The sequence below is a fragment of the Crinia signifera genome, chromosome 4, assembly GCF_055691185.1.
Source record: "Crinia signifera chromosome 4, ASM5569118v1, whole genome shotgun sequence".
Classification (NCBI taxonomy): Eukaryota; Metazoa; Chordata; class Amphibia; order Anura; family Myobatrachidae; genus Crinia; species Crinia signifera.
In genome coordinates, this window is record NC_139220.1 from 205,181,944 (window position 1) to 205,195,451 (window position 13,508).

The following is a 13,508-nucleotide window of genomic DNA, read 5'->3' on the forward strand; positions in this document are numbered from 1 at the left end:
TCAATTTTAGACCATTGTTTTAAAAAAATTATTCCGTTTCCCCCCTACAAGAAAGGGTATTATATTAATTTTGTATCATGTTTGAGCATAGTTGGAAGGAGAATTTGGGGATGACCCTAGGTAAAGATCCCTGGAACATTACAAGAATAAAATGTGGCAAAGTTACCTATGTCCACATTGATTAAATGGAATTCTTAGAAATGTATTCTATATGGTAATTGGTACCAGTCAGACTTCATAAGATTTTTCCCTCTTCCTGAGAAGGTGGGCAGATGGGTGACTTTGCACACATTTGGTTAATCTGTCCAAAGAGGGTGTGGATTATTAGGTTGAATATTATTGTTCAACATGTGAGAAGGGTCGACATGGACAATGGGTGGACACAAGCAAAAGGTCACCATATGAATTGTTGACACAAGTTTTTTTTTTTGGTGTCTGTCGACATAGGCCAAATATTAATGTGCTGCGTCCCCTTGCATGACTTCATGCGATTTCCATGCTTCCGGCAAAAATCTGTTATATTCTACAAGTCGATTTAAAAAGAAATGTGTGTGTGTGTGTGTGTGTGTGTGTATATCTATATCAAAAACTCCTGTCAACCTTTTCTGTGTAGACCTTTGGCATGTCAACCTTTCGCAAGTGTCATTCTTTTGTCCATGTCGACCTAGACACTGTTAGAGTGAGATTGGGAATTTTAAGTAATTTTTTTTTTCAAATGCTAGTGCCCATGTGTGTGGCCGTCATTCCCTTTTTTTTTCTTTTTTTTTCTTTTTTTAAATTTTCTCAATTTCTTTCTTTTCACATTTCCCTGTTTTATGACCTTAAACAAGATTGTGATTTAATTGTGTTCATGAACATGTGTTACAATTAAATATGACTAAGATAATAATAGCAGAAGCAGTGCGTCACAAATTGTAGTGGTTTCTATGGTGATTTACTTTTTTTTTTTTTGTTGTTGTGAGACTGTATTGTATACCACTTAGTGCTTATGAATGCTGTTGTTTGCCATATAGATGTATTATTAACATTTTAATAGAAAGGCACATTTCAATGAACAATAAGTAAAAACAATTGCCCAATGATCTTTAGCAATAATGGGGCACAAAGAATATATAAGCTCCAATCTGTTGAGGTACAGCACTGGAAGAATAGTTTCACCCTTTAAACGCCCTACCTCTCCTGCTCCCTGAATGTTTGAGAACACTGTTTTCACAAGTAATCTGTGTTCTATCCATTTTAATGTGAGAAAGCGTAATGATGGGCATTATTATCGGCTTGTCCACCGCGTCCAGGTTACCTCAATAGGACAAGTCCCTACCACTACTCTGAGACAGGTCCAGGGCACAGGGCCCCCCAGGCCAGCCCAGCAGAACCACTCCATGGCATCACATTAGTGTGAAATTAAAGTCATAGTAAAAGGGATAGGGGAAATTATATGTGATAAGACTTACCTAGGTAAGAGGTAATAATAAATGTGGAGGGTGCTACACATATACTAAACAAACTAAAGGGGTGATGGAAAGTGTGTACGATATGATGCCATGGAGCAGCCCAAAGAGCCCTGCGCCCCAAACACAGTCCCACTCAGCATATATGTATAGTAGGACTTACCCTCATAGTGCCAAACTGAAGTGTGCAGTCTTGAATGTTGGACTCCAACCTCATTAAAAACATTCTGGGACAGGTGGTCTGGGTGCTTTCCATCACCCCTTTAGTTTGTTTAGTGCAGTGGTAGCCAACCCTGGCCCTCGAGAGCTACCAACAGTTCACATTTTCCAGACAACCTAGCTGCTGCACTCATTAATCACTGACACATTTTAAAAGATACACAGATGGAGCTAATTTGCTCACTTGTGATTCTGTGAGGAGACTAGGGTTGGCTACCCCAGGTTTAGTATAGTAGCACCCTCCACATTTATTATTACCTCTTACCTAGGTAAGTCTTATCACATATAATTTCCACTATCCCTTTTACTATCACTTTAATTTCACACTAATGTGATGCCATGGGGTGGTTCTGCTGGGCTGGCCTGGGGGGTCCTGTGCCCTGGACCTGTCTCAGAGTAGTGTTAGGGACATGTCCTATTGAGGTAACCTGGATGTGGTGGACAAGCCGATAATAATGGCAATCATTCTGCTAATAACCTCAGAAATGCAATATAACAATGATATTAAAAAGTCTAGCATTTATATTTAGTGTGCACCTGCAAACTCCTCCTCCTGCTTGCTGCTCTACAGGTCTCAGCAGGTAGCACCTCATATGTCCAGGGTGTGCAGTTTAGGGCCCCTCCCCCTAATGTGAGAAAGCAGAGGCTAAATATTGGGGGGTATGCAATCTGGGATCATGGCTGGGATCACGAAAATGGCCATGGATTGTCCATCTGCGGCCGGGATCGCGTCAATCAATGACCGGTATCGGCAGAACGGGCCCGACAGGTTCTAAAGTCGGGCCCGTTCTGCCGTTGTCCCGCATCGAAGCTGACGCAAAAGACAGCATTGAATAGGGAGCCGCCGCTATTTCCCATGTTGGAAATAGCAGCGGCACATTGCTTACCCCCTAAGGTATTTCTGGTTTACAGCAGAGCTTTCTATTCAGACTGTTGTCCTCTGACCACATGGTCTTATATTCTCTGATTCAGGGACTGTTGGGTGCAATCCTCCTCTTTTTATTTTATTCCAGGGGTCCCATAGGTGGAGCACTTTCTACTGTTATTCTTCTACTGGGTCTTCTCCTGTAGGGTTTAGTTCTTTGAGGTTTATGTTCCAGCCTTTACCCTTAGATGTTCCCTCTGGGACCACCACAAATACCGCTACACTATTCCTCTTTGATCACCTAATTGTTTTCTGACTGTAGGCTGACCAATTTCCTTGCTTACTTGCTCTTCTTGTCTACACTGAACTGGCCAATTTGTTGCCGCTACTATGCATAGTGGCCTGGTATATCTGCTGCCTTTATCTGAGATTGCTCTACCTTCTATTGCAATATGTTCTGTCCATGCAGATATGGTGTTTTTTTTTACCATGGGACCTTGACCATAGAGGAACAATACAATTCTGTGAATCCATTGGGGGACACTGGACACCTCCTTCTACTATGCATGCTGTCTTTTTTGGTTTTAGCTCTAGTCTGCTGTCTTTGTTTTTGTTTCTAGTCTCCTCCTCTGGCTTTCTTTGTGGGTTTGCAGAGGCTGCTCTGGTATGGCAGGGGATGGGTAAATTCAGGCTTTGTGTTCTTAAAATGCCAGGCTCCGTCACCACTGCCTATACCCCTGCATAATTTTAATTTAAGTAAAATTTTTTGTAGTTCCCAAATTAAATGGGTCCTTTCAGCCTGTGTTGGATTTTAAGGCCTTCAGCACATCTATTACCTTTACTTCCAGTGCCTTACCTTCTAGAGGGCGGAGGTAACCTCTGTACCCTGATAAACATTTGGGAAAAGGATTTAGTAATATGTACAAATCTACTCCTTTTTTGCATAGTTGACAGCGAATACTGTTTCTTGAAAGTGTGCTTTTTTAAGTAGAAGGGGTCTGGTTAGCTAAATGTTTGGGTGAACTGATTACCTATGTAAATCTTTTCAGGCTGACCGCAGTGGGCCGGCTTTTAAAACCGTTCACAACAATACTGTGCAGACTTTAAGTGTGAGTATATAAGAATATTTTAAAAGTGTTTTTCTCTTTGTGTATGGCAGATCAATTTAATAATGTTACAATGAGTAATTTTCATTTTAATCCATCAAATAGTGATTTTGTAGTTGTAATTCTATTGTATTTCAATTAATGTATATATTCCTTTAAGAACCTAAACTGCATACAATACTAACTTTATTCATTTCCTTTAAACTGGTTAAAGGTTATTGCAAATCTTTTGTTCTTTATGATTTGTAATAAATAATATGGTTATGCTTTTTTCTTCAGGTTTTCATGTCTTCACTAGACTTGGTCCTTCACACTCAAGCCTTGCTTTCCTTGATAAACTTCCTGTCTTCTGCTGTTCCGTCTGGAGAGGCCCATGTGGCTGAGGTAGCAAAGGAATCCAAATCAAGTATTGAAGACAAAAACTTAGACGTTAAACCAAGTGCTGGTAAGTGGAAGAGTTAGCCAGGCATGGCTGTGTCTGGTGGCAAGCCAGGCATTGCAAGGCTGTTTGCAAAGCCAACTGATTGGCTTGTTGGTTAACAAGGGATCTAATTCACTTATAGTTAAAATGAATTATTTGGGATTCTTAGTTTACGTATTCACACTACAAGGTTTTTCTATGCTTATAATAATGGTATTTATTGAATAAAAGCTTAAAAGTAGCTTTATGAAATGTTGCGGTGCCTTCCCAAAGTCCAATTAAATTCTTAAGTAGTATGCAAAACAAATTAAGCGGCACCCCTGCAGTCTTTTACAACTGAAAACAAAATATTCCTTATTCCATTATTTTGCGGTTACCCCCTCGTCTTCAGGCATTGGGTCGACCATTGAAGGTCAACAGGGCTTAGGCCGAAGCCTGAAATAGGTCAACATGGCTAAGGTCGACAGGGTTGGAAGGTTGACACAAGCATTTGGTTTACAATGGGAAGGTCAGCATGAGCCATCCACCAGATGCATTATTGTGGGGTGCCAATGTAATGCATAACTTTCTGAAAAACGTTTAAATGGTATTAAATTGTCAGTATATAGTGCTGGTTCTCTTCTAATGCTGCATATACATTAGAGCAGGGCTGGGCAATTGCGGCCCTCCAGATGTTGATGAACTACACATACCAGCATGCCTTGCATCAGTTTCAGCATGGCCACATAGCAAAACTAATGCAAAGCATCCTGGGATGTGTAGTTCATCAACATCTGGAAGGCCACAATTGCCCAGCCCTGCATTAGAGTATACGTGTACCCAGCCTGGTTGTAAGACAGTGGTTCCCAACCCTGGTCCTCAAGTACCCCCAACAGTGCACATTTTCCAGGTCTCCACACAAAATCACAGGCAAAATAATTAGCTCCACCTGCGGATCTTTTAAAATGTGACTGAATAATGAGTGCACCTGCTGGGTAACCTGGAAAACATGCACTGTTGGCGGTACTAGAGGACCAGGGTTGGGAACCAATGTTGTAAGCGATGATACCCGGCGGTGGTGCCGTCCTCAGCAAGTCCATACGTACCGGCAACGGGCATCAGCAGGGGAAGTAATAACGATGTCCTCAGCAGAGGATTTTGCGTCCTCAGTGGCATAGTGTGCACACACTAGACGCAGGCCTGGGCAATAAGCGGCCCTAGAGCTGTTGATGAACTACACATCCCAGCATGACTTGCATCATTCTCAGCACGTCCAACCAGCAAAACTAAGGCAAGGCATGCTGGGATGTGTAGTTCATCAACAGGCCTCTTATTGCTCACCCTTGCACTTGAGGATGTGCCCAGAAATGTTATGTCTGGTTGTTATCGAGCACATCTTTTAGTATTTCATCTAGTGTGTATGCACATTAAAACACTTTTGGATATCGTAGAACAGATTACGTGGTTGTATTATTGTCAATTCCCTTGGCTTATATTTAAATTATCTTTTGGTGACCTTGTACCCAGGCAAATGTCATATCTGCGTATCAGTTAAGTGATTTTTGGGTACTTGTTTCCTATCTGGGCGCCCACGATTTTAATCGGGGGTAAAATCGGGGCCATCGCGGCCGATAAAAAATCGGGTGCCAGACGCGATGCCCGCGATTTTCCCATAGAGAACAATGTTAAATGCCTCAATTTACCCGCGATGACCACGATTTACCATAGGAAACAATGTTAAATGGATCAATTTACCCAAATCAGCATAGGAACAATAGTAAATGGGCCAAAAACACCCCTGAACACTGAAATGTCCCCCCAAAAGTAGTTGACGCCACCCCGCCATCAACGTGAACCCGAAGCGTGGCGAGCGCAGCGAGGCCGCGAGGGGCGGCGGTACGCGTCCTCCGACCTTTTCATGCCCTACTATCCACTAGGGCGTGGAGTGAGAATAGAATAGTGTGGCGAGCGTAGCGAGCCACCGAGCCCGAAGCGTGGCGAGCGCACGCGGATACCTTCCACAGGTAAACGCGTCCCTTCGCGGGCTTCCCAGGTGTCCGCGTCGCCATGGACACCTGGGAAGCCCGCGAGGGGACGCGTATAACTGTGAAGGTATCCGCGTCCCCTCGCGGGGCTCGCTGCGCTCGCCACGCTTCGGGCTCGGTGGCTCGCTGCGCTCGCCACACTATTCTATTCTCACTCCACGCCCTAGTGGATAGTAGGGCATGAAAAGGTCGGAGGACGCGTACCGCCGCCCCTCGCGGGCTCGCTGCGCTCGCCACGCTTCGGGTTCACGTTGATGGCGGGGTGGCGTCAACTACTTTTGGGGGGACATTTTTATGTTCAGGGGTGTTTTTGCCCCATTTCCCATTGTTCCCTATGATAATTTGGGGAAATTGATCCATTTAACATTGCTTCCTATGGTAAATCGCGGTCATCGCGGGTCAATTGGGACATTTAACATTGGTCCCTATGTAAAATCGCGGTAATCGCGTCGGTCGCATCGCATGTCATTATAATGACATGCGATGTACCCGCGATGCCCGCCCAGATAGGAAACAAGTACCGATTTTTGTTTTGAAAAAGTTGTTTTTGTCTCTTCTTTAATACTTAAATATAATATGTTACACAACATGTTTTGCGTTCATTCCATTATTTTAATTGTTTTTAGACTTTAGAAGAAAAGCTATAACAAATTTCTAAAATATAAAATGTGTTCCCTTTTGTTTCAGTTGTATCTGACTCGACAGAGGATGATATTTTTGACTTGAAACTTAAAGCCACATTAAATGCCTTCAATATTTTTATTTGTGATGAAATATGTAACATTGCTGATATTAAAATCCAAGGTAAGATTATAACAGCATGTAATGTACATTCTGCTCAGTTCATTTCTCAGTCCAAGGTTTCAATGTGTTCTTAATATTTTGAGTCCACAAGAGAGGTGTTTTCAGCACTTTTCACATCATCGCATGGCAGAGTGACCTGGTAAACAACACCTACAGTACTGTATTTTACCAAAAATAGAATTCTGCAAGTCTACTAATACTGTATAATATATGCAAATGTTCTCATAGACAAATGTGTAATTTAGTATTAGTTAACAAAAATCAGAACACTCTTTTTTTGCTAATGAATAAAGCAAGCAAGTGAGTGTGAAGAATGGGCAGTAGAAATAAAGGACATTGGTAAAGTTTTTTCAATTTTACTTTGGTTTTTATTTGCTGATTTGAATGTACCAGCTGTTCATTTATCAAGTTAATAACCTGAAGTTGGAGCAGAAATTGAGAAATTCAAAATCGGCTAGTGTGGAAAAGTTGTGACTTGACTTGAATAAGAAACGTGCAAAAGCTTTTTGATCTGAGTCAACATCTTCTGTTCTGGCAAGAGGCCTGAAGTTTTACTTTTTTGGTGAAAATGACGAAAACTATGAAGATGCTCCGATCTAGTTAAAATTATGTCAGGATGTCTTAGAGTGGTTCATTAATATACTTTAGCATAGTAAAAGAGAGTACGAGATTGTCCTAGTGCAAAGTGAATGACTTTGGTGGGAGAAAAAATCCCTAATAATTGACCCATTTTCATGGTCACAATTGTGAATATTGTGTGTTTTCTCCTGAACGTGTTTATAATAGAAGAAGCACAAATACTCTAAATGGAATTTCGGTGACACTGTGTGAAATATAACACTGCATAATAGCCCTTACTCAGAGCTGATCCCAGTACAAATTTGTTCTCAAAATGGGCAAAACAAATGCTGCTTTGCAGGTGGGGCAGATGTAACGTGCTGAGAGAGTTAAATTTGGGTGGGCTGTGTTGAAACTGAAATCTAAATTACAGTGTAAAAATAATGCAGCTGGTATTTACCTTGCACAGAAACAAAATAACTCACACAAATCTAAAGGTGGCCATACATCTACAGATCGATTGTCAGATTGGGCCGGTTGGAACAAACAGCTGGTAATATCTGAATGACAGTTTTTCAGCATTTCAAAGCAAATGGTCAACTGTCATTTGCTCTCATCTTTTACCAGGATTTTGTTCCAACCAGACAGATCGGACAATAAATCTGTAGATGTATGGCCACCTTAAATCTCTCTGCACATGTTACATCTGCCCCACCTGCAGTCCAGCATTTTTTTGCCCATTTTGAGAACAAATTTGTACCGCGATCAGGTCTGATTAAGGGCCACTATGCAGTGTTATATTTCACACAGTGTCACTGAACTACATGAAATTGGATTCATGCTGCTCTCTTTACAGTGCATATACAAAGATAGACAATCATGTGTATATAAATAAGAAATAACTGTTGCAGTCTGTTATTGAAAAACAGTAACTGTTACAATAAGTATTACAAGTAACAGTGTAAACTGTCTAATGTATCATTTTACATATCACTTCTGTTTATTGACAGAAAAACAGTGTTGCATCCCCTATACTGGGAACGTGATTGGGCTGCATTACAGCATATAATTATGCCAAAGATAAGCCAATATATTAACTGTTAAATACGTTGAAGTGTATTATGATGTAATAAATTGTAAGCTTGCAGCAGGGCCCTCTAACCCCCAAGTCTGTCTGTCATTACCCAGTTTGTTTTATCACTGTCTACTATTGTAAAGCGCAACGGAATCTGCTGAGCTATATAAGAAACTGTAAATAAATAAATAAACAAATACATCTAATGTTTAGGGGAAAAAAAACAAGAACATTGATTCAAAAAATAACAGGTTAATCATTCTATGAGTGGTGTCCAGCAGTACATATATGCCAATCACTGTGTTCATTTCTAGGCAGCAGGGCCGTCTTAACAGCAGTGTGGGCACCTGGGCAAAGCAATGCACTGGGGCCCTTACCAATTCTCCCCTCCTAGGGGTGGTATCAGCAGCAGCTTTGATGTCCCACGGGTGGCAGGGGGTGCTCTATCTTCCATTCAACATGTAGGACCTGGAGCAGTAACTTCTGCTAATTACTCCTTTACTGCACAGGTGGTGGGAGGGAGAACACTAACGTGTGGAGGGGGGCACTGAGCTGTATGAAGGGTCCCTTGTAAATGACTTCCAGGGAGGTAGGGGGTGTTTTATACACAGGGGACGGTTGGATAATGGAGTGGGCTTAATATTCGTCATTTTCCGGTGGAAGGGCAGCTTGTTTGACTGCAGATATCGCCATTATCTGGAAATAGATTTCTTAGCCTAGTATAAAAACCTAGAGTCCTAACTTTTAGGAGGTGCTGGGAACTTGGGCATCAGAGATCAGGAGCCAGAGCAATCCATTGACAAAAATATAAAACTACACCAGACGTTTAGAGCTGGAGCAGGGACCGGCTGCTTGAAGGCTGATATCTCTGGTTCTGGGCATGATAGAGACAAGCCGCTAGTGTCAGAGAGAACCTGAGAAATATGACTGGAAATTGTAATTAACAGGTCGGATGTGGACTGCTGCTTTGAAGTTGGATATCTGCAGTTCCCCAGGGCCGATTTTCAAAATTCTGGTATCCCTGGAAAAAGGGGATCCTCAGCTATCAACATAGAGCACTTATACACCTGGGGCCCCTGGGCAAGTGCCCATTAAGCCCGTACAAAAAGACGGCCCTGCTAGGCAGGATTGATCAGCAATACTTATTACAGCATAATGCACTTCAATGTATTTAACTGTTAATATATTGGCTTATCTTTGGCATAATTATATGCTGTAATGCAGCTGCAGGTGGGGCAGATGTAACATGTGCAGAGGGAGTTAATGTGGCCATACATCTACAGATTTATTGTCCGATCTGTCTGTTTGGAACAAAATACTGGTAATGGATGCTTTGAAATGCTGATACTTTGCTTTGAAATGCTGGAAAACTGCCAAAAACTGTCATTCAGATATTACCAGGTATTTGTTCCAACCAGCCAGATCTGACAATCGATCTGTAGATGTATGGCCACTTTTAGATTTGTGTTGAGTTATTTTGTTTCTGTGCAGGGTAAATACCTGCTGCATTATTTTTACACTGCAATTTAGATTTCAGCTTCAACACACCCCACCCAAATTTAACTCTCTCCGCATGTTACATCTACCCCACCTGCAATGCAGCATTTGTTTTGCCCATTTTGAAAACAAATTTGTACTGCGATCAGGTCTGATTAAGGGCCATTATGCAGTGTTATATTTCACACAGTGTCACTGAAATTCCATTTAGAGTATTTGTGCTTCTTCTATTATAAACACGTTCAGGAGAAAACACACAATATTCACAATTGTGACCATGAAAATGGGTCAATTATTAGGGATTTTTTCTCCCGCCAGTCATTCACTTTGCACTAGGACAAGCTCGTACTGTTTTTTACTATGCTAAAGTATATTAATGAACCACTCTAAGACATCCTGACATAATTATAACTAGATTGGAGCATCTTCATAGGTTTCGTTATTTTCACCTAAAAAGTGAAACTTCAGGCCTCTTGCCAGAACAAAAGATGTTGAGTCAGATCAAAATGCTTTTGCACGTTTCTTATTCAGGTCAAGTCACAACTTTCCCACACTAGCCGATTTTGAATTTCTCAATTTCAGTTTTTTCACTCCGCCCTACTGTGCATATTGTGTATCATTTATCCTATCTCTTTATCTGCTGTCAGGTATGGATGCATCTTTTGCTGTGCAGGCCAAAAAAAAAGATCTGTTTGCCCGCCTCAGAGACATTGTTGTTATCAATGTGGATCCTAAGACCATTCACCAAAAGGTAAACCAGAAACATAAATTGAAGACCACATTTTATTCATGACTAGTTGAATACCTGTGTTTCGCTACAGGATGAGGATGGTAAATTAGAATTATAGTTTTTCGTTAATTTATCTCTTGATATACTCTGTGCTGCTGGGGAACACTAGTACTGCCACTATATAGCTGTGTGTGGGTTCATGCTATCTCCATTCCCCTCCTCACATCATATCACTGTCCCTTTCGAGGCGAAGCAGGAGGGGACACCGACAAGATATATCAACATCTTGCCGGCCGAAGCGGGGGGAGCGTTACCCCCCCCCCCCATCCGGCGATGTCCCCTCCTGGAGACAGCGCATCAGTATTAACGTCTCCTTCCCCCCTGGCCGGCTGACTGGGCATGCGTGGGATCTCGCTACTCACGCAAGATCCCCAGCGCAGCTCAGAGCCAGCAGCAAGGACAGCGCTGTCCCTGCTGTAGGCATAGGGCATCGCCTCCTGCAGCTGTTGAAGTCGATAGCTGCAGGCGGCGGAAAGGTCAGTGGTGCTGACCGTTCATAATCAGGCAGGAGGCAGGTTCACAATACAAAATATTGTAGCTGCACTATGCCTCCTGCCGCACGTAAGACACACGCTCAGCGGGTGTCATAGATCAGGGGAAGCGCTATCCCCTACCATAGGGCACGGGGATAGCGCATATTCCCCTGATCGTCAGTTCATAAATCTACCCCTCAATGTTTTATTCATGTTATCGCACAAATCCACGCAATCAAAGGATATGAAGAAAGCTTATGTCATTCTTTAATCCAAAATATTGATGTACTCCACGTTATTACATACTTGCACAATGTCACCTTGTTCATTATATTCAATTTACATTTAAAGATGTACATTTCCTGCATGTGTTTAGAAGTGCTTTAATAAAAACATTTGGGAAGAAAAAACTGTCCCCTTGTAAACTGTGAATTTGCATAGAAAGACAGAAGGACAGACACATTTTTGCTTTTATATATTTGATTTCATCCTTTAATGGAAAAAAAAACACAAAAACAAGAAATTATTTGTAGAAGATATGTGATTGTTATTTATTGCTGTATATTTCCTGTCAATAGTTATGGTAAATAGATTTTAAAGATTATAATATTTTTATTTATATTCATTACATCCTTAGGTACTTGTTTCCTAGCACGGCCACAACGATTTTGATCTGGGGCATCGCAGGTAAAAAAATTGCGTCGGTTGCATCGCATGCGGGCTAAAAAATCGCATGCGATGCGACCGACGCGATGCCCGCGATTTCCCATAGGGAACAATGTAAAATGCCTCAATTTAACCAAATCAACATAGGGAACAATGTTAAATGGGCCAGAGACCCCAAAAAAAAACCCTGACCAGTGAAATGGCCCCCCAAAAATAGTTAACGCCACCCCACGATCAACGTGAACCCGAAGCGTGGCAAGCGTGGCGAGCGCAGCGGTACGCGTCCTCCGACCTTTTCATACCCCCACTATCCACGTCGGCGTGGAGTTGAGAATAGATTAGTGTGGCGAGCGCAACGAGGCGAGCGCACGCGGATACCTTCACAGGTAAACGCATCCCTTCGCGGGCTTCACAGGTATCCGCGTCCCCTCGCGGGGCTCGCTGCGCTCGCCACGCTTCGGGCTCGGTGGCTCGCTGCGCTCGCCACACTAATCTATTCTCAACTCCATGCCGACGTGGATAGTGGGGGTATGAAAAGGTCAGAGGACGCGTACCGCCGCCCCTCGCAGGCTTGCTGCGCTCGCCACGCTTCGGGTTCATGTTGATCGTGGGGTGGCGTTAACTATTTTTGGGGGGCCATTTCACTGGTCAGGGGTTTTTTTTGGAGTCTCTGGCCCATTTAACATAGTTCCCTATGTTGATTTGGTAAAATTGAGGCATTTTACATTGTTCCCTATGGGAAATCACGGGCATCGCGTCGGTACCATCTTATGCTTATTTTGGCCGCATACGATGCGACCGACGCGATTTTGACTTTTTCAATGGGAAATCGCGGGCATCGCGTCGGTCGCATCGCAGACCATTAAAAATTACCCGCGATGCCCGCGATTGTGGCCATGCTAGGAAACAAGTACCCATCCTTACAAACATTATTGTATTTAATAATGTCAAAAGCATTAAGTGCATGGGAGAATGTTAAAGCAGGTTTAGTGTTATGCAAAGTATTGTTACCGTGCTGGTAAACTTCCTGAATTCCTTGTCCACCTCTTATCAGCACTGTGGACTGGAGATGCTGAGAAGATAAAAGCAGTCTCTACAAATTATGCTGATTAATTGTAGTAGAGGCATCTAATGCGACCTGCGTCTGGGAACTCCCTCCACTGACAAAAGCTAGCAGCCGGCCAGGGAGAGGGTGGGAGGAGGTAGCTTCAGAGAGTGTTTGTTTGCCCCATTCGCCCCCCTCTGAATCCGTGCCTGCCTTGCATATGCCGATTCCCCCTCACTCCATTTTTGGAGCAAGGGGGAATCTGTGTATGCGTCCACTGAGACAGCAAGACTTTCGGCTAAATGCAGCAGGCTCCATGCATTAGCCACGAGCCTCGCTGTTTTTGGGAACCGGATTCCTTTGGAACATTGAATAGTGTGATCGGCCGGTGCGGGGGTTAAACAGCAAGGATTGCTTGTTTTCTGTGATTTCCACCGTTTAACCCCCTCGCCAGGCCGCATTGAATACGAGCCCATGTATTTTACAGTGTTTGTGTTGCCTGTGGGGGAATTTTGAA

At 42.8% G+C, this 13,508-nt stretch overlaps 1 protein-coding gene across 6 annotated transcripts in view; it reads left to right on the plus strand.

Moving 5' to 3' along the window:
- Nucleotides 1-13,508, plus strand: part of VPS13C (vacuolar protein sorting 13 homolog C) — a 270,747-nt gene that overhangs the window by 158,309 nt on the left and 98,930 nt on the right. For all 6 annotated transcript variants that reach the window (XR_014473471.1, XM_083183522.1, XM_083183524.1 and 3 more), the window contains 4 exons: nucleotides 3,582-3,641; nucleotides 3,918-4,083; nucleotides 6,771-6,887; nucleotides 10,665-10,768. Coding sequence is in view for 5 of the 6 variants with exons in the window: in XM_083183522.1 (XP_083039648.1) it covers nucleotides 3,582-3,641; nucleotides 3,918-4,083; nucleotides 6,771-6,887; nucleotides 10,665-10,768 (447 nt within the window). In the remaining variant the exon portion in view is untranslated. The remainder of the gene's footprint in view (nucleotides 1-3,581; nucleotides 3,642-3,917; nucleotides 4,084-6,770; nucleotides 6,888-10,664; nucleotides 10,769-13,508) is intronic.